General features: G+C 41.3%; 1 protein-coding gene across 2 annotated transcripts; it reads left to right on the forward strand.

Annotated features, from left to right (window-relative positions):
- The first annotated feature begins 325 nt into the window (after positions 1-325).
- LOC139924878 (EGF-containing fibulin-like extracellular matrix protein 1) lies at positions 326-17,370 on the forward strand. Of its 2 annotated transcripts, none has more exons than XM_071916089.2 (9): positions 326-357; positions 1,689-1,779; positions 4,061-4,106; positions 4,944-5,261; positions 7,574-7,693; positions 8,841-8,960; positions 11,108-11,231; positions 12,002-12,194; positions 14,644-17,370. In XM_071916089.2, the coding sequence occupies exons 2-9, from the start codon at positions 1,693-1,695 to the stop codon at positions 14,803-14,805; spliced, it is 1,170 nt and encodes a 389-aa protein (XP_071772190.1). In that variant the 5' UTR covers positions 326-357; positions 1,689-1,692; the 3' UTR covers positions 14,806-17,370. The 2 variants fall into 2 exon arrangements, with proteins under 2 accessions (XP_071772190.1, XP_071772191.1); XM_071916090.2 differs by lacking the exon at positions 326-357 and adding an exon at positions 394-463.
- The last annotated feature ends 4,295 nt before the right edge of the window (positions 17,371-21,665 follow it).

The following is a 21,665-nucleotide window of genomic DNA, read 5'->3' on the forward strand; positions in this document are numbered from 1 at the left end:
TCAGAAGTGCAGCATTCATTAAAGTGATATAAAGGGAAGACAGGATTTAGTTCAGTGTTAAGCAAACATGAGCATTTACATTTCCGGTCCGGTCAGTGGGAGCGCAGTAACTAGCTTTACCTCCCACTCGACCATTCCTATCTGTTTTCCACGCCAGTGCCAGCAGCACAGGTAAGCAGCACCTGAGCCTGTCACGTGGTTCAGGTGTTTCAGGTGAACAGCAGGGGGCGCCGCCGCTCCGGAGACAGGGAGCACGCAGAGCTCCGCCCCCCTGCAGCTTCTCGACCCAATATTAAACATTATGCTGAGATAAAGTGCAGAGAGGCTCCGCGTGCAGCTGCTGCCGTCAGTCTGCAGGTAAGAAACAACAAACTGTGTTTTCCTTCAGAGCCTGACAGTGTCTGCAGTGCCGAATAATGAGTTTACAGTGAACTGATGGTTCTTCATGGTATTTTGATCTGCTGTATGACTGCAATACTTTATAATATTACTACACGGAGTTACAGTGTGTGCATGGTACTCAATAATGCGTTTATAATGATATTATCGTACTTTATGGTGTTATTATCTTCTATGGTACCTCTGTAATATTCCTATAATATTACTATAGAACTTGTATGATGTCTGCGGTACTTAATAGTGAGTTTGTTGGGTCCTTGTTGTACTTTATGGTGTTTTCATCTCCTATTGAATTACTATAATATCACTATAACATTCCTATAATATTCTATGTTCTATTATTCTATGTTCCATTCTATTCTAATGTGTATGTTACTCACTAGTGAGTTTATAGTGACTTTATAGTATTTAATGGTGTTTTTCCCTATGGTATCACTGTAATATCTCTATAGTATTACTATGATATTGAAAAATCTCTATAGTATTCCTACAATATTGCAATAAGGGCTTAAAGTGTCTTAACACTGAATGGTATTTTTATGGAATCACTATAACATGCCTACAGTATTCATACTTATAGTTTTGCTGTGATTTTTCTAAAGTATCCTTCTAAACTTATTATAGGATCACTGTAGTTCTTTTCATGAAGGCTGTGTTGTTTTCTAAACAGATCCACAGACAGTAGCTGTATTATCTGGGTTTGCATCATTATATAATCTCATTACAGACTGGAAACTAATTGCTTTCTAACTGCAGAGCAGCAGATCCTCCATCGCCTTTTCTACTTTTTCTCTTCTTGTCTCACTGTGTGCTATAAAACTGCTTTGTATCATTTTACACATTTTTCAAACTGAGCTTTTTAAAGTTCACCACTAGAATATAAATGTGATTCAGTTTATTTCAATTCTCTAAGTGAGTTAGGAGATGATTAAAAGGTTTCATTTACAAACTGTATCATGGGAAAAATACCTGACCAACAGGCTTCAGATGATTTAATAACTTTAAAAGCTATTCAGTATAGTGAGGTTCTTTGTTTCTTTACCAGTAATCATTTAGTCAGAACTGGTGTCACAGTTTCACATGGAGTAGAGCAAGGCACTGCTACTGCCAAGGTTGGGGGTTCAATTCCCTGTTTAGCTGAAGGTAACTGGAGGTAACCGAGGGTAACTGGAGATAACTGGAGGTAGATAGAGGTAATTGAAGGTAACTGGAGGTAATTGAAGGTAACTGGAGGTAAAGTATGGTAACTGGAAGTAACTGAGGTGAGTTCCTGTGTGTTTCGTCTGCAGGAGAATGGCGATGCTCCAGGTCCTTGTCTGTCTCAGTGTTTTGGTCTCCACGGTTCTGTCCCAGCAGGTAGAAGAACCCGTCACCTACTCGGTAAGAACCAGCTGTACGTGAGGTTCTCCATCCTGGTCCTGAAGCTCCAGCAGTCTGACCAAACACTACAGCAGCTCAGTTCACTGGTTTCAACCTTCTACAAGAGGAGGAGCTAGTTAGTGATGATCTGCTGTGTTTGGTTGGAGTGAAACCTGCAGACTGTTGGAGCTTTGTGATCCAGGACTGAGAACATCTGGACTAGAAGGAACTGAACACAGCATGCAGATACACCAGTCTGGCTAGTGATGGGTCAGTTTCAATCTGTGTCCATCTAGTTTGGGACAACACACACATTTGTGTTACTTTTCAACACAACATCAGTTAGAAGATAATGCTGACTCGACAGATTGCTGCTGCTGGGTGGAAACCTCGTATCTCCTGTTCTCTCCCGTCCAGCTGTTGTGGAAAAACAGTTAAAAACATACAGTAGTTTAAGCCAAGTAGTAGTAGTACTAGTAGTAGTAGCCTAGTAGTAGTATTAGTAGTAGTAGTAGTAGTAACCTAGTAGTAGGAGCAGTAGCAGTAGTAGTAGTAGAAGCAGTAGCAGTAGCAATAGTAGTACTAGTAGTACCAGTAGCAGTACTAGTAGTACCAGTAGCAGTAGTAGTAGTACCAGTAGCAGTAGTAGTAGTAGCAGTATAGTAGTAGTAGTAGTAGCAGTATAGTAGTAGTAGTAGTAGTAGCAGTAGTAGTAGCAGTAGTAATAGTAGTAGTAGTAGTAGCAGTAGTAGTAGTAGTAGTAGAAGCAGTAGCAGTAGCAATAGTAGTACTAGTAGTACCAGTAGCAGTACTAGTAGTACCAGTAGCAGTAGTAGTAGTACCAGTAGCAGTAGTAGTAGTAGCAGTATAGTAGTAGTAGTAGTAGCAGTATAGTAGTAGTAGTAGTAGTAGCAGTAGTAGTAGCAGTAGTAATAGTAGTAGTAGTAGTAGTAGTAGTAGTAGTAGTAGCAGTAATACCATTTGTCTACAGGGAGAAACAGAGGAGCACAACACTGGAGAACTTTAGAGTATCACCAAAACAGAGCTGTTACTCAGTCAGTGTTAGCAGTGGAGCAGAAAGTGTGTTTGGTGCAGAGAAGGAAAGCAGGTCAACGTGTCCAGACTTCCCCCGTCCCGCCTGCATGTCGTCAGGACAATAGCTTGTAAAAGAGCAGAAACGAAAGCAGCTAATGTAAGTAATGATTATGTAGCGGCTCTGTCTCCACAGGTAATGACAGTATATTAACTTCCTCATACAAACACTCTTATTACCGGATAGAAAATGTGCTGCTATGTGATCTGCTTGGCGGAGAGCAACTGTACTGAATGTGTTGAAGATCTGCACATGAAGGACAGGCTTTGTGTAAAAATGCACGTCAGTACAGATTGGTACAGTAGAGCACGGCTGTGTGGGTTTCAGTGGTTCTGGAGGTTTGCAGTAAAAAGTTGTAGCTGTAATCGCTCTGATGCAGAATTCTTTATTATCTTACAACATAAAAAAAACAAAAACATTTCGACAGCAGCACTGTCTTCGTCAGGGTCTAAAGAAAGATGTCACTGTCGACGCCTTTAAATACAAGACAGGCATCAATAATCACCACAACACAGGTGTACTAGAATGTCCTACTCAAGTACTGTTACTTTACTGGTATTTTACTTAAGTAGAGGTAAAAGTTCTGGTGTAAAAATCTCCTTCAGTAAAAGTAAAAAGTGTCTGAGTTCCTCTTTAGAACAGAGAACGTTGTTAGCTGTGATCTTTTCCATGTGGTTCTAAAAGGAGAGAGGTCAGAGTTCAAACTAGATTCTTTTCACTGGAAACATTAGAAATGACAAAGTAAATGTAGTAAGTGGAGTAAATGTAATTAGTTACTCACATGGTCTAATTAGTAGAGAGTACTGGACATAGAAATAGAGCACAAAGAAATGTCATCCATAGTTCCATCAATAAAAACAACAGAGAAACAATTCTAGTACTTTATCAATACAAAAATCAGGCACCAGCACAATACATACGAATTCGAAAAAATATGCTATATATATTAATATATCTCTAATATCTCTATGGTAGAGATACCCACACATAGAAAAAGGGGCACATAGAGAGGCCATCCATACACTGCCAGTAACAGACAGCAGAGCCTTCATCCTCAGTCAGTTCTGTAGTGAAAACCTTTTATAACAAAACATTCAGATTTTGAGGTGAATCCACTTCCTGAACGGACTCTGGATCCTTCATCTGATCCATCAGTCATCTGATCCATCAGTCAAATGATCCGTTAACCTGAATGATCTTCCCTGACAGTGTACAGACGGCTACGAGTTCAACGTTGAAGAACAAGAGTGCAAAGGTGAGGCGAGCATGCAAACGGCTCAAAATGTATTTTAATATATAATCCGTCATGGTTGTATGGAACGTGTTGATATCAAAGTCTGAAAAAGTCTTAAATCTAGAGCTCCAGCGGGCGGGGAGTTTTTATTCATAAACCGAGTTCGGGCCGGAAAGTGAGTTTTTAAAGCCAGAATATCTCAGCAGCTGGCCAAGTAATCAATGAGTCATCGATATTGATCAGCAACCCTATCAACCTCCACAGATATATTATAGTCTGTAACACCTGAATTATTGCCCCTTTCAATTTGGCTTTTTGTAAACCTGCAGACACTCTGCAGTGTAGCGTCTTCAGGTGTTTGACTCAATTCATGAATGAACTCACCAATTACAACTGGAATTGGAACTGGAATTGAAATTTCAGGAAGTTGACTTTAATTCAATGAAATTCTGTGAAATTCCATGTTTTTTTTTTTGTTTTTGTTTTTTTTCTTACTGCATATCTGAGATGTAGTATTATGATCAATACTGAATATCATAAAATGTTAATCTTTCAGCTGGTGTTTGATGCAGAACATGTGATGGTAATCCATACATTATGACTGAATGTGTTTGATTTGTTGAACTGCCTTTTATTATTTCATAATGTTTTGATTTATAATGTTTAGAGTTGAGACAAACTCTCTTAGAAGTGGAGTTTCATGAAATTTAATGGAATTCAATTCTGTTTCCTGTTATTCCAATTCAGTTCACATTCTGTTTCCTTACAGCTGGGAGACTTGCACATTTGAATTCAACTTACCATGCATTCTCTATTAAGTTCATGACTGGCCTCAACTTGTTGGACTACATTTCCCAGACATCAACGAGTGCGCCACGGTGCCGGACGCCTGTAAAGGAGGGATGAGGTGCATCAACCACTTCGGCGGCTACTTCTGCCTGCCGCAGAACGCCCAGATCATCGTGAGCGACGGGGCGGAGGAGCCCACGGCGCCCCCCGTGGTGGAGGAGCGTCCCGCCGCTCGCCCGCCGCCGCCGCCGCTGCCCGTCCTGCCGAGCCGCCGCACCGTCCAGAGCCCCGGCGCCGGACTGACCATCGTCCAGAGCGTCGGCACCGGACTGACCGCCGTCCAGTGCGCTGTCGGATTCATGCCCGACGAGTTCAACTACTGCAGAGGTAAGGGGGGGGGGGAGGGGTTTAGAGAGACCGGCCTGACACTGGAGGGTCACAGGTTCAATCCCCACATCAGTTACCGTGTCCTGTCCGAGTGTCTTTGAGCAAGGCACTGAACCTGCTCACCCAGAACAGATCAAAGGCCAAATGACATTTCTGCATCGAAATACTGCCGATGCTACGCTGCAGGTGGCGGTACGAGCATCTGTAGTTTTGCGTTGGTGATTCTGAGCGTAATAACAGAAGAAGAAGTACTGTTTCCATTCTCTGAAACTCAAGTTGTGGATATTTCAGCTCATCTGGTATCTTTATAATTGGGAGATGAACATCTGAACCTCCTCAGCTCGTCTCTCCTCCATCTGCTCCATGTTGTCTTCACTATCGGCCCACAGCAACCGATACAGGAGGAGGAGACACCGAGCGGCCAATCACAGCTCTTGCGGTCTTGCATCGCTCTACGCTCGGTCGCACTTTTAGAGAGGAGCAGTAAAATACGGAGACACTGCGAAGAGCTACGGAGAAGCTTCAACGCAGAAGTATACGCAGAAGCCTGAACACCAAGGCACAGGGACGGCATGAAGCGTGAACCAGCCTGCAGCCCACTGAGCCACCAGGACACACGGCTGTTAGGGGATTGAACCTGTGGCATTTCAGTTACAGGACAGTCTCCCTGCCACCCGGTCAGTGTTTAGTAGGTTGAGAATACAGTGGGATGCAATCTGTATCGACTGTTAGAGAGCAGCTCTGGTTGGTTTTGTAGGATCTGCAGTAAGCTCCGCCCACTGAGGTTTAACTCAACCAATCAGATTATTTCTGCCTCCAGAGCAGCTCTGCCTCTGAGAAATGATTTTAGAACTAAAACTACAATCTGCTATTGAAAGGACTCATAGAGTTAAACAGAGTTACTCCTACATGACTGAACAAGACAAACTAATCCAACTAATCTAATGTATGTTTCCCAACAGTCGGTTGTTCCTTCATGAGGAATCTGACTCACACTGAGCACAGATGAGTCAGGGATGTCAGTAAATTACTTTGGAAACAACTTGCTGGCTAGAATTTTTTCTCAACTTGATTCATCATCATCAATAGAGTAGTCATCAATTATGTTTCCATCAAAAGAATTTTGCACCAACTTTCTAAATGCCACAAAAACATAAATGTGTATTCAGTGTGTTTCTGTCAGAGGAGCAGATTGTTATACAAACATTTCTCAGAGGTAGAAATAATCTGATTGGTTGAATCAAACCTCAGTGGGCGGAGCCAATGAGAGTTTTTCTGACTAAATAATGTTAGACTGAAGCTCAGTGAAAAAGACGAGGTAAGAGAGGAGGAAGCTAATATTATGAAGCCTAGCGCTCTGCTGCTAACTGAAACAATACAATCTACCATACTGAGATGCTAGTTAGCTAGTTAATTAGCTAACCTTCAAGTTCTACGTAAATCTTTTTTTTTTCAAAAATGATGGTATATATCAAATGAATTTGACAAATGTATATCTTCTATATGAGAGAATATAGACCGATAATGGCTTCAAATTGCAGAGGAGGTTCTGTCTGGATGTCTGGATGTTATCAGTCCGATGACAGGTGAGACAGCAGCTCAGCTCCTCCGTCTGCCAGGAGATTTTTATCTTCTGCTGCGGTTTTACTGGTTTTAGCTGAATTGATTCAGGTTTAATGTGAATCACAAAATGCTTATTCACATTATAAAACCACCATAAACCAGATAAAAGCCATTCAGAGGAAGTGGACCAACACCGGTAAACCTGCTGTTTTACCTCAGAGGATGAAGGGTTTCGGGGGCGGAGGTCTACAGGTTGGAGATTCGGGCTTGTGACCAGAAGGTTGCCGGTTCAAATCTGGCTGAGAAAATGTGGGTGAGGAAAGTGAACGAGTAAAAGTCTCGTCTCCCTCAGCATCTACTGTCAAAGTGCTGTTGAGCAAGCTGAGCATCCAAAGTGCCTTACAGTGTCATGAGGACATACGGAATTGAACCGACAACCCTGGCAGTGTTAGTGCCTGGCTCTACTTTAGTTCGGCACTATGGTAAAAAGTAGAGTAATCCACATAAACACCATAAACTGATTTTAACCATGATTTTGGGACTCTAATGGACCTTTGCTGAATGTGTATTTTGTCCTGATTTGTGTTTCAGATCGACACGGTAAAGGCAAATCTTCTCACCAATAGTCTCTCGTTTATTTGTGATAATTAAACAGATGTCTCAAAATGAATGTGCTGCTGAGTGTTTTTTTTCCTCATGTGTTTCACTGCGTTTCATAAAGGAGTGTACTTGTTCCTGATGTGTTTCAGATGTGAACGAGTGTGAATCCAGTAACCCCTGCCAGCATCAGTGCTACAACATCCTGGGTTCCTTCATCTGTCAGTGTGAACAGGGCTACCAGCTGGCCTCAGACCAGCTGTCCTGCCAAGGTCTGAACACACACACACACACACACACACACACACACACACAGACACACACACATACATATACACACACACAACGACCCTTGACGTTGGTCTAATGACTGTAAACCAATGAGAGCCCGGTGCAGTCGATTGGTGTCCTCTCTCTCCCTCCAGTAGTATTGTTAGTTCTGGTGTTTCTCCACATTAAGACTACATTTCCCATCAGCCCCGTTGCTTCCTGCCCCCCCTCCCCCTCCCTGAAGAGGATCAACATGTTGGAAGTGATTTCTCCATCTTCCTTTCCCTCCTTCCACCATCTGCTGCCAGAAACTCTTTCAGCTTTATCTCCGTTTGCTCTGGAAGAACAGAAGAAGAACCTCTTCCTGTTTTGTGCCGTAAAGCGATCCAGCAGATTTCCCTCCAGATCCACCAGGTGGAGAAACTATGGAGGATGTTTACTGTCATTATGCTAATGACTGATGACATTAAAGGGTAACTTCGGTATTTTTCAACCTGGACCCTTTTTTCCCATCTTTTTTGAGACCTAATAGAATTACAGAATATGCTAACACGTTTACAAACAAAAAAAATCATACTTACCTTCTAATTTTCCAAAATAGTCCACACAGCGGACATATGGACAGAAAATTCAACTTTTAGCCATGTCGCTGTCTGAAGTTTACCATGACACACTCTGCAGAGCAGCTCACTCATGTGATGTGATCACTCTGCGCTTGTTGCTACTTTCTAATTGGCTAATCACCTGTCTTCATATGGAAATGAGCCAATTAGGTTTTTGGAAGGGAGGTGAAAGGAAAGAAGAGTCAACTATTGGGATTATTACATGGCAGACAAAAAAAGGACCAGAGGTGCCGGATCCACGCAAATAGGTATCAGAATGCAGGTAGTCCAAAACTGCGAGGTGCATACACTGCATACACAATACATAATCTTAATGTGTAATAATTTAATCTGTATACCATAATAGTAATCGCCCTGGTGACCAAATGTTATTGTATTGCTTTTCTAAATAAAAACAAAGCAAAAGGTAGTAAACTGGATTTCGCCTCCTGGTCATCAGTATCTAACCCAGTGAAGGAGTTTCTTCAGACTCCAGCCCGTCTGGATTTGACCGGCAGCCTGTTGATGTTTGCTGATGTTCCTCCAGACGTCGACGAGTGCTCCTTCTCCAACTACATGTGTCAGTGGCAGTGTGTCAACCAGCCTGGCGGTTACGCCTGCGTCTGTCCGGACGGATACCAGCTCCAGGGAACACGCATGTGCCAAGGTACAGCAGATCCACCGTCTATACATAATGAGTCTCTTCCTCCTGTAGCTGTTGGACCCACAGACAGTATTGTCTGTAGCTGTTGGACCCACAGACAGTATTGTCTCCAGGCAGCTGTCAGTTGAAGCAGCGAGCTCCGCTGCCGCTTGCTGCAACAATGAGTCCAAACTGTTTGTCAGAATATCTCCAGAAGTCGTTTGTGTCTCCACAGAGTCGGGAGGAAACAGACTCAGTTCCTCCCACAGAACTAGAACAGATAGAACAGTCATTCTCATTCAAATCAACGTTCCTGGACGGTCGGAGCGGCGGCCATTTTGATGTGACCCGTTGGACTAGCTTCTGTATAAAGCGACTTACAGCAAGTCACTGAGCTGAGAGGTTTTACAGCAAGAACCAAAGCAGCTTCAGGGGCAGGTCTACCCCTGAAATCTGATTGGCCACCCCAGGTGCCACCCAAAATCCTGAGTTATGATTGGCTGATGGCCATGTTAGAGGCGGGACCGTCAAGTCGGTGCATTTTTTCCCCCAAAACTACGCTCCTGTGTTCCAAGAAACACGCCAAGGTGAGCAAAGAGAAAATCAAATTAGGGATCTTTTCATGTGAACTATGTACTATAAAATGAAGAGGTAATGTTAGTAGCCTACATTTTTTTATATAGCCTACATACAGTAGAGAGTGATGCCTGATAATTCTGGTTGTTTTCAACCTGGGCCTTGTACGGAAGAGGACTAGGGCCACATGAAAAATGTATTTGAGTTCTGAGATGAATCTCAGAACTCAAATTTTTTCACATGGCCCTAATCCTCTTCTGTAGCCTTGTGTTCAAAATTTCATCACTTCACTGTAGAGCTTCCACACCTCCAGACAGCCGGAGCGCTGCTGTCCAACAGGTCGGCTGTAAACACACAAGACAAACACACTCTCCAACAGTCCAAAAAGGGATTAAAACACGTCATTACAACACAACACCCACACAGCAGTGGGACCTGCCTACATACTTCCTAAATTCCACTCCGTGCCACCCTGGCTTGAGTCTGTCTCCTCGCTGCCATGGATTGCTAACATGCTAATGTTGACTAGAAGAGCTAGAGAGAGAAGTACAGTCTGTGATGAAGCTACGTTAGCCTCGTCGCTAACGTTAGCTTCCAGTTGAGTTCTGACAGTTTGCTAACAGACTCATCTGCTCAGTTCTCACAGTGAGACAGACTTTACACCTTAATGTCCAGACTTGTGTTGTCACCATAGCAACCAACATTTACTTTTTAAGGCCTTAAAAAGTATTAAATCCAGTTATTAAAGGTTATTAAAGGTTATTTTTTCACCATGTATTGTCAGGCTTCTTAGATGAATCCAGAACAGAGTCTGCATCCTGTCTGCTTTACTAAACACAGTTGGACTTCATGTCTCTTAACTATTAATTTCCTGCTGTCCTTTTTCTTATTCTGCCCATTTATAGTTTCACAACTTTCAGTAACTATGTTCAGTCAGTAACAGGCTGGTTTTGTAAGCTGTTGTTTCTTTATTTTGGTCTTTATGTTGGTCCTAAATTCATTTCCAGGCAGCAATATAAAGGCCTTAAAACAGTCTTACCTGTTGCTGTAGAGCAGCGGGCGTGTTGGGACTGGCAGCCGACTGATCCATCTGCACACAGCGGAACATAACATCCAGGAACCAGCTGCAAGAACTGTTACTGTTTCACCTGAACACACAACAAGAAAAAAAGTTCAGTTTTCCACAGCTCACTGAACAACAAGTATTATTATTATTAGTATTACTATTAGTATTATTGTTATTATTATTATTGGATAGCACTTTTACTAAAAGTTATAAAAAGCTGTAAATAAATTAAACAAAACCAACAAACAAAACAAAGAGCTCGTTAAGGCCCAGAGTTTGTTAAGGCCCAGAGCTTGTTAAGGCCCAGAGTTCGTTAAGGCCCAGAGCTCGTTAAGGCCCAGAGTTCGTTAAGGCCCAGAGCTCGTTAAGGCCCAGAGTTTAGGGTTAAGTGCGTCTGTCTTCCTGTTTTCTTCAAATTACCTACTCTGACTTTAAGGCTCAGAGTTCGTTAAGTTTCAGATTCAGAAACCTGACTGTCGGTTTGTATGTTAAAGTTGTCCTGGTTCTGAAGTGTTGTGCTTGTTAACAGACATAAACGAGTGTGAGACGGGACATAACTGCCGCGAGGACGAGACGTGCTGGAACTACTTCGGCGGTTTCCGCTGCTATCCCAGAAACCCCTGCCACGAGCCCTACGTCCAGACCGGAGAGGGGTGAGGCTCTCTGGGAAGTCTGGGAATGGATTGGGTTGTTTCAGGAACAGTTTGGGAATTGCAGAAAAAGTTTGGAAAAGTATTGTTGCTCAGTCCTAATACACATCAGACATTACATTATTATACATACATCCATTTTCCATACCCGAAAACTTTGTTTATATAGCACATTTCATAAGACACAAAAAATACACACATATTTAAAAAAAGATAAAATAGGTAAGTAAGGATAAAATGACATTAAAACGAAAAAAAGAAAGAAAGAAAGAGAAAGAAAGAATGAAAGATAAAATAGATAATTAAGGATAAAACATCCAGTCCACAGTCTGACTCCTGACTGAATGTTCTGTGTCTCATTCTCTTAAAGCATTTTGATCTAAAGGCTTCTGCTTAAATGCTTGAAATGAGTTTCTTAGACAAATATAAATAGTGAAGTTGATCCTATGTATGAATTTCTTTCCAAAGCCTTTGCCTTTCCATCAAGGCAAAGAATCTAAAATATAAGATAGTTTTGATTTGTTTAACACTTTTTTGGTCGCTGCATAATTCCATTTGTGTTATTTCATAGTTTTGAGGTTTACTGTTATTCTAAAATGTGGAAAATAGTAAAAATAAAGAAAAATGTGGCGTGTCCAAACTGTTGACTGAGCAAAATGTTTAAATCAAGTCAAGACATTAAGTTGTGGAAAGGTCTGGTGTTTTGAAATGGAAATTAAACTGAGAATGTAAAGAACTTGATTAAATCTGATCTGCCGGTCCGTCCTCCACAGCCGCTGCAGCTGCCAGTCACTGAGCGCGTGCAGAGGCCTGCCTCCCTCCATCGTCTACAAATACATGAGCATCACGTCGGAGCGCTCGGTCCCGGCCGACATCTTCCAGATCCAGGCCACCAGCGTCTTCCCCAACATGCACAACACCTTCAGGATCAAAGCCGGCAACGAGGGGGGAGAGTTCTTCCTCAGGGTGAGAAACCTGGCGCTCGGCGGGACGGGGGTCACAGGTTCAAACCCCATGACAGCCGTGGGCCCTTGAGCAACAACACACTGAAGCCCCGCCTGCTTTACATTCACACCAGTGCTTTGATTACTGAGTAACCAGCCTAAGAATAATAATGAAGCAGGTTGGGGTCAATTCATGATTGAACTCATCAATTGAGTTCAACTGCAGAATTGGAATTTGAAAAAACCTACAGGAAACAGAATTGCAATTGAATTTGAATTTCAGGAAGTTGAATTGAATTCGATGAAATTCAACACTGACAAATAAAATTCACATTCTGTTTCCTTACAGCTGGGTATTGATAATATATAACACTATGTGTAATCTCAGATATGTGGTAAGAGAAAACAAAACATGGAATTTCACAGAATTTCATCGAATTTAATTCAACTTCCTGAAATTCAAATTCAAATCCAATTCTATTTCCGGAAGGTTTTTTCACATTCCAACTCCAACTGCAGGAGCTGAACTCAGTTTTCCCCAAGGGGATTAATAAAGTGATATCTTATCTTATCTAATCTTATCTTATCTTATCTTACCATGAATTCTCACTTCAGTTCATGAATGGACCGACTCTGACAATGAGATAAGACCAGAACACACTGAAAATCAGTATTGATGCAAATATCCAACATCAGATAATTCCTGCTCTCTTTCTCTTCTCAGTTTCTCAATTAGGAAAAGGAAGTCTATAGAAATGTATTTTAAGAAGAGATTTAAAATTATTTAAAGATTTAGATTCAAATCAACTGTGTTTAAGATATTCAGATAAAGGTATTTAGGCGTAAGTGTTTCCTTAATCAGGTGAAGATCTAATGAGTGTAAATGTGAAATATTATAAAGACTTTTGACAGTTTGTTGCCTCGATAGTGTAGTTTTATATTTCCCATGCATGATTTGATGCTGACTCCTCCCTGCCCAGTCCAGCCAGTCTGGCCTGACACTGGGAGCAGGAAGCAGCTGGAGGTTCAGGTTCTTGCTCAAGAGCACATTGGCAGTAGTTACTGAGGGAGGGGGGGGGGAGTGGCCCAGAGTCTCTCAGCCAGTCTGGGGATTTGAACCTGCGACCTTCTGGGTACAAGCTCTCTTCTCTAAACTGTAAACTGCTGTTTGTGTCATTTTAACATCTGAATCTGCTCTGTTCTTATTTATATTCTGTTTTTATTTTCTGTATTCTGTATTCTGTATTCTGTTTCCTGTTTCCTGTTTCCTGTTTCCTGCAACAACACAATTTCTAACTAATCTAATGTAATGTAATCTAATATAATCTAAACTAAACTAAATTAATCTATATCTAAATTAAACTAGTCTAGTCTAGGCTAGTGTAGTCTAGACCGGACCAAACCTAAACGAAATGAAACTAAACTAAACTAAACTAAACAAAACAAGTCTAGTCTAAACTAAACTAAACTAAACCAATCCAATCCAATCGAAACTAAACTAATGTAATCTAATCTACACTAATCTAAACAAATCTAATCTAGTCTAGTCTAGTCTAGACTAATCTAATCTAGTCTAGACTAAACTAAACTAAACTAATCCAATCCAATCGAAACTAAACTAATGTAATATAATCTACACTAATCTAAACAAATCTAATCTAGTCTAGTCTAGACTAATCTAATCTAGTCTAGACTAATCTAAACTAAACTAATGTAATCTAATGTAATCTAATGTAATCTAATCTAAACGAATCTAAACAAATCTAATCTAGTCTAATCTAATCTAGACTAATCTAACCTAGTCTAATCTAAACTAAACTAAACTAATCTAGTCTAATCTAAACTAAACTAAACTAATGCAATCTAATGTAATCTAATCTAGTCTAATCTAATCTAATCTAATCTAAACTAATCTAATCTAGTCTGATCTAATCTAATCTAATCTAAACTAATCTAGTCTAGTCTAGTCTAATCTAATCTAATTGAATCTAATCTAGTTTAATCTAATCTAATCTAGTTTAATCTAATGTAATCTAATCTAGCCTAATCTAATCTAATCTAAACTAAACTAATCTAATCTAATCTAGTCTAATCTAATCTAATCTAATCTAAACTAAACAAATCTAAACTAATCTAGTCTAATCTAGTCTAGTCTAATCTAATGTAATTGAATCTAATATAGTTTAATCTAATCTAATCTAATGTAATCCAATCCAATGTAATCTAATTTAATCTAATGTAGTCTAGTCTAGTCTCATCTAATCTAATCTAAACTAATCTAGTCTAGACTAATCTAATCTAGACTAATCTAATCTAATCTAATCTAATCTAATGTAGTCTAATCTAATCTAGTCTAATCTAATCTAATCTAGTCTAATCTAATCTAATCTAATCTAGTCTAATGTAATCTAATCTCGTGAATTAGAGACCTCCATCATATTTACATGCGGTCCCTGTTGCGTTCCCTGCAGCGCTCCAGTAACGTCAGCGGGATGCTGGTGATGACGCGGGCGCTGGGCGGGCCCAGGGAGCACGTCCTGGACCTGGAGATGGTGACGCAGAACGCCGGCCTCAGCTACCGCTCCAGCTCCCTGCTCCGCCTCACCATCATCGTCGGGCCGTACGGCTTCTAGAAAAACATCCACAAGATCCAGCGCCGCCGCCGCCCGGCTGTCTGCTTCAGCACAACACACACCGTGCTGCTTTCCACACAGCAGAGGTTAATACACTGCAAAAACTCACAGACTTGTTAAGTTAGTTCATCTTGGATCCAGACTTATCAAGCTTATTTTTTAGGATTTTTTAGTGAAATCATCTTAACTTTACCGGTTTCAACAAATTTGACTTTTTTCAGGAGACTGTAACTTGTTTCAGGACATTTATTTGGTAAAATTGTCTTGGAGAAAGTTTCTGGGTTTAAGATTTTCTTAATTGTTTTATGAAGATTTCTTGAAAGAAGTCATATTGGCATGAATCAAGCGAAATTTACTGAAACCAGCAGATTATCTGCCTTCTCTCAGTGAGAGAATTTGACTAAAAATATCATGAAATAAGCTGATAGGTCTGGAAACAAGATAAAATCACTGGACAGCTTGTCATTTTTTGCAGTGTAACAACATACTAACACAACATTTGAAGAGTTTGGTTCCAAAATGAGAAACAGTAAGGAAACAATAAAACTATACTCTGACAAAATGATTGACAGCAGGAAAGTAAACCAAATGAGGCTACTTTTTAAAGGATAGTAAGGAAGTTAAAGGAACTCAAAGGAAAAGAAACTTAAAGGAGCTCAAAGGAAAACTCCCCTAAAACATTCCTGGGTCCATTTAGTAGTTTGTTGTGTTTTTCTTCTCGGTGGATAACCGGCCAATCGTAGACGAGGTGACATCACCTCCAGATGTTTCCAGCAGCTACAGTGGAGTTTGATATGAGAAAATGTTTCAGGATGTAAAACCTCAGCGGTAAACGTCAGGTTTTGGTGTCAGTCCCTCAGAATCAAAGAGCGAGGGCTTCTTTCTAGAAGCAGCTCAAAGTGCTTTACAAGAGAAACAATAAAAATCAATAACACAGGTATTAAGACAAGAATCCTAAGATATAAAAAGCATCAAACAAGTATATCAAAGAATAAGATAATAATAAAATAAATTAAAAATAATAAAGAACAGTCCTAGATATAAAAAGCATAAAACAAGTACAAGTATAAAATAAATTGAAAATAATAAAGAACAATCCTAAATATAAAAAGCATAAAACATGTATAAGAAATATAAAAGAAATATGAATTCATAACAATGGTGTCAAAAATAAAAAGGTGGAATTAATTAAAAGCAAGATCATAAAAATGGGTTTTGAGCTGTTTCTTAAAACTATCAACAGAAGTTGCTTGTCTTATTTGTAATGGGAGTTTGTTCCAAACCTTTGGTGCATAAGAACAGAAAGCTGCTTCACCATACTTTTTGTAATTCTTTTGTGGGACATTTAGCAAGCCAGCACTAGACGACCTCTGAAGAGATCTGACAGAGGAAGATCTGAGGAGTTTTCCTTTCAGTCCTTGGTTGAATAGATGAGACACTTTTACAGACTGAATGCTTTAGTTTGATTTACTTATTTGTTTCCAGAGTAGATACGTAGTGTTTTGGACTAGAACTCTTCATACTTTATTCATAACAAATGTTGTGTCAATATGTGTTATTCTCAACATCTGTGTGTGTGTGTGTGTGTGTGTGTGTGTGTGTGTGTGTGTGTGTGTGTGTGTTGTTCTGAACTAGACACACAGGGCGAGCTGAGAAAGACACTCGGCTCCACTGTGACTCAATCTGTTCCTAAAGTCAAGGGGAAACTTTGAGTTTCCTTAAAACTGGACCGGACTGCTGATGTGGAGTCAGTTTGGGATTTTGTGTCTGAATGGATGAAAGGTCAGGAAGAGCGAGGCAGAAATCTGAGATCAGAGCTCCTGCAGGATAAAGAAAGAGTGTCTAGATGTTACTTAAAGTCTATTTTTCATCCTAAACGCTAAAGAAACTATTAGTCTGGACACGCCCAAAATTATTCACTTTAGTTTGTTTCTGAATCTCTTTTAACAAACAGGCAAGTCATAAAGCTTTATAGAGAGCAAAGGACACAAATATGGACAAAATCAAGCTAAAATTTAGATAAAAACAGGTTCAGTTTTGCCTCAGACAAGAGTTGAACTCCTTTTTACTTGTATGTCAAAGAGGCAGAACTCCCCCCCCCCACCCCTCCAAACGTCCCAGCCAGGTCTGTGCGCTGGCTCGGCCCGGTCGGCCCGCTCTGGGGACGGTTACATCAGATCCTGTGGATTGGTAAATGTCCCACAGTTCATACAGGGAGGATCTGCTTTAGGAAGAGGGTGTGTCTGTTTCTCTTACATGTTCATTTTCTGTCTTGGAATGGATGGTTTGGTTTTTTTCCACTTTAGTCAATGAAAACAATAGATTACACGATATGACCTGACCCAACAGGTCTTCACTCCAAACACTACAGCAGCTCAATAGAAGGATGGTTAAAGGTCCTGTATTATTGGTATTTCTTTAATTGTCCCACGCACCTCTCACCTTGTACTCAGGTGTGCTGAAGCTCTGCTGTTTGAGCTAACCGGAGCCGTCCCTTGCTGTTTGAAGGTCCTGAGCGATGTTACACACAGTGGCAACAAAACTATTAAACTTTTGTTTTTGTCATTCATGACATAAAAAGACTGTTCTGTTTTACACACACTGTATTCTTCCTTAGCACAGTAACATGCCTTTAATTTGAGCTCTTTTATCTTTTCCTCTCTCTATCTTCTCTTCACCTGGTAGCATCATTTGGACATCTTGCCGTTTGGTTGCCGTAAACTGCTTCATGATGATTGACAGTTTAGCGAGCCCTGTGATTGGCTGACTGGCCTTCTCCATCACCAAGTAAATAATACAGATGGTGATGGGAGGTCGGATGCTATCAAGTCTATTTCTTATGGCGCACTTACTTTCATACTGAGATACTCCCTCCATTCAACTTTGTTACACAATTTTTTTAACCAATTTGTCCAAATGGTGGGGGTCCAGAGAGAGGCGGGGCCCAGAGGGAGGCAGGGCCCGGAGGGAGGCGGGGCCCAGAAGGAGGCGGGGCCCAAAGGGCGTGCCTCAGGGAGGCGGGGCCCAAAGGGAGGCGGGGCCCAAAGGGAGGCGGGGCCCAAGATGCAGCGACCAATCTGCCTGATGGTTCACCTATGGAGCTAGCTTAGTATAAAATAAAGTTTTTCCACCATAATAGTGAAAGGGGCAATTACATTAGGCCTAACTACATGACTTTTACCCTGTTTAAACAGTTACACCACTAGATGTCACTATTGTTGTCTGTATTAGTTACATCTAGTTGTATTCATAGATTTATGTCTGTTTGTAGTGTCTGTGGGAGACAAAATACAAATTAATGTTCATACTTTGTACAAGATAACCTACCTATTTGTTATTGTTTGGTAATGTTAAACTAGCTTGTTAGGTTTAGCCTCTTTTTGTCTCACTATTGTGTAATTTAGCTTATAAGCTCTTAACGTTAATTGGGGCAGGAAACATTGATTATGTCTTGCATGTTAATGGCCACAGAAGGTGAAAGCGTCACTGTCTGAGAAAGTGATTTGGTTCGTTTTCCCTTTAGTTCAGATGAACCTTCAGTCTCCATGGTGCAACTAAACAAAGACACAGCGTTACTGTCAGACTCAGTTTGACAGTAATCGGCTTAAGTCAGTCCAGCGGTCCGGCTTCCTCTCAGTCAGCATAGTTCAGATGTCAGCACTCATTTTCCTCCTTCATTCATTCTTGTCCGGTATGAAAAACAAACTTCCACAGAGCGAGAGAATCCATCACAGGAAACTAATCTTAACTTTCTGTTTTCTCCTCATTTCACTGAGCTGAGTCGAGTGTTTTCATCTCAGCGCTGCGTTACGCTCTGCTCTCTTTTGTTGTTGTTTTTATCATGGGAGGAATTTCAGCCTTTATTTGAGAGTTCACAGTGGAGAGAGGATGACATGCAACAAAGGTCCTGGGCCAGACTCGAACCCAGGACGTTGCAGCCACATGGTATGCGCCCCAGACCTCTAGGCCACCAGGACGCCCCACGCTCTGCTTCCTGTCAGTCAGCTGACCCCCACAGGAAGAAATGGACGTCTCCTCCAGGACATAATCCCTCCGAAACACTTCACTGTCACATCCATGGCTTTTTATTTAGCAGGACAGCAGTTCAGTTCAAGCTCGGTTTGACACCAGAAAGTTTGGATTTTAAAAACGAGTAAATGTTAAAAAATGTAATTACATATGGCATGCATTGTGAAATGATTGAGGGAAATGTAAACTAGACATAGACAGAAGTAAATGTACTATAACTGTAAATGACAGGTATTCTCCTCTAAGTCTATGGAACAGAGCAGAGTGTGTGAAGCCTTCAGCTCAGAGATGTTTCAGTTCTCTTGGTTTTCCAAACTGGCAACGCACCGCTGGCTTGTTTTTCCTTGTGTTCCAACAGCTAATGCTATGTTGTAATACTGTGTTGTAATGTAATGGCAAACCGATGGAAACTGTATTATCACATCAAACTCCGCACGCGAGTTGCCAGGCAACCTCTGTCCAACGGGAAAAGAGCAGTTGTGTCGTTGAAGTGCAAGGCGGGGTTTTCAGGGAAGTGCTGTGTGTGTGTGTGTGTGTGTGTGTGTGTGTGTGTGTGTGTTACCTAACCAGTCTGAATGGAAGCCAGGATTCCTGTTTCCAGAGGCGAACATCACAGACTGACAGCCGAGGAGTTGCAACATCATGTAGTCAGACTCCAAGAAACACAGTTGTCAAAGATTAGTACTACTGACAGATTAGCTATGATGTGATCCAGCCGGGGGGGGGGGGGGGGGTAATCTGAAACAGATTGAACCACAGCTGCCTGTTTCATGACTGAGCACTCCACAGCTGTTTACACTGTAATTTATTTTCTACATTGTTTCTAATGGTAGTGATGCAATGGAGACTGAACTGGATTGTTCACTGATTTACATTTATATCTGAGGATGTTGCAGAGGTCCTTGATGGGGTTAAAGGAGTCCTTCAGGGGTTCTAGGGGTCTTGGAGAGGACTCCAGGGGTCCTTAAGGAAGTTTTAGGACCTTGATGGGGTTCCAGGGATCCATGAGAAGATTCCAGGAGTCCTTAAGGAGGTTCCAGGGGTCCTTGATGGGGTTCCAGGGGTCCTTGAGGAGGTTTTAAGGGTCCTTTAAGGGCTCCCGGAGTCCTTGATGGGGTTCCAGGATTCTTGAGAGGGGTTCCACGAGTCCTTGAGGGGATGATTTATGATGTGAAAGTCATCCATCATCTAATTATCAGTTCTGACAGAGCCAATCAGATCTTTACAATTAAAGAGCACACACACACACACACACACACACACACATCAACAATTATATATATCAATAAGTAACACTAAAGTCCTTTGTTACCATGATGTCCAGACTGAGAAACAAATGAAGAATAGAATAAAATTAAATAGTAGTAAAACAACAGGTGAAACAGTGAAAGTGTCTGGTGGGTTTTCTGGGGGGGGGGGACTAGACTTCCTGTCCTGACTGTTGGGTTCCTCCTGGTCTGTCTCCTCCTGTCGGGTCCAGTCCAGATCCTGCTGGACTCCTGCTGCCTCCTGCTGGTCTGCTGAGGTTCTGCAGCAGGAACTTCAACCCAGAGGAGGAGAAACACAGATATGATGTTCTGATGTTCTGATGTTCTGATGTTCTGATGTTCTGATGTTCTGGTGTTCTGGTGTTCTGATGTTCTGGTGTTCTGATGATGATGTTCTGGTGTTCTGATGTTCTGGTGTTCTGATGTTCTGATGTTCTGGTGTTCTGATGTTCTGGTGTTCTGATGTTCTGATGTTCTGATGTTCTGGTGTTCTGGTGTTCTGATGTTCTGATGTTCTGGTGTTCTGGTGTTCTGATGTTCTGGTGTTCTGGTGTTCTGATGTTCTGATGTTCTGGTGTTCTGGTGTTCTGATGTTCTGGTGTTCTGATGATGATGTTCTGGTGTTCTGATGTTCTGGTGTTCTGATGTTCTGATGTTCTGGTGTTCTGGTGTTCTGATGTTCTGGTGTTCTGGTGTTCTGATGTTCTGATGTTCTGGTGTTCTGGTGTTCTGATGTTCTGGTGTTCTGATGATGATGTTCTGATGTTCTGGTGTTCTGGTGTTCTGATGTTCTGATGTTCTGATGTTTTGGTGTTCTGGTGTTCTGATGTTCTGATGTTCTGATGTTTTGGTGTTCTGGTGTTCTGATGATGATGTTCTGATGTTCTGGTGTTCTGATGATGATGTTCTGATGTTCTGATGTTCTGGTCTTCTGGTCTTCTGATGATGATGTTCTGATGTTCTGATGTTCCGATGTTCCGGTGTTCCGGTATTCCGATGTTCCGGTGTTCCGATGTTCCGGTGTTCTGATGTTCTGATGTTCTGGTGTTCTGGTGTTCTGGTGTTCTGATGCGGTCACAGATCAGATCACTGGGTTCACATTAATCCTGCAGCTCATATCTTATATGTTTCAATTATTGTGTATTAATCTATCAATATTGTCATTATTGATAACCTTAATGTGTTTAACTTGTTTGTTTTTTACTGTCTATGTCATGCAACTGCTGGCTACTAAAACTGAAGTCCCCTTCTGGGAAAATAAATGTTATTCTATTTTATTCTATTCTATTCTGTGGCTCATGGACTGGCTGGTTAACACTGGCCTGCATGTACAGTTTGTGTCCCATGTACCTGGAGCCAATTACAGCAAAAGAAGCAGTGGGAGCTGATTCACTTGTCATGTGAGTGTTTTAATTGCTGATTGTACATACTATCTGTTTCTGTATGTAAACTTGAAGCGTGTTTTTCCAAATTTTAATAAATCTTAAATGACAATGAAAGCTCAGCCCTCCTGTCTGTTATCATGCTGGGTGTTTGCTGAGCTGCATGTTTGCTCATAACTGG

Source organism: Centroberyx gerrardi, chromosome 3 (assembly GCF_048128805.1).
Source record: "Centroberyx gerrardi isolate f3 chromosome 3, fCenGer3.hap1.cur.20231027, whole genome shotgun sequence".
NCBI lineage: Eukaryota > Metazoa > Chordata > Actinopteri > Beryciformes > Berycidae > Centroberyx > Centroberyx gerrardi.

What these genes read in the sequence shown, in the direction of transcription:
- LOC139924878 (XM_071916089.2), top strand. Translation starts at nt 1,693, where the DNA reads ATGGCGATGCTCCAGGTCCTTGTCTGTCTCAGTGTTTTGGTCTCCACG. An exon ending in CGAGTTCAACTACTGCAGAG is followed by an intron (nt 5,262 to 7,573) that starts GTAAGGGGGGGG and finishes GATGTGTTTCAG; the next exon opens with ATGTGAACGAGTGTGAATCC. An exon ending in GGGAACACGCATGTGCCAAG is followed by an intron (nt 8,961 to 11,107) that starts GTACAGCAGATC and finishes GCTTGTTAACAG; the next exon opens with ACATAAACGAGTGTGAGACG.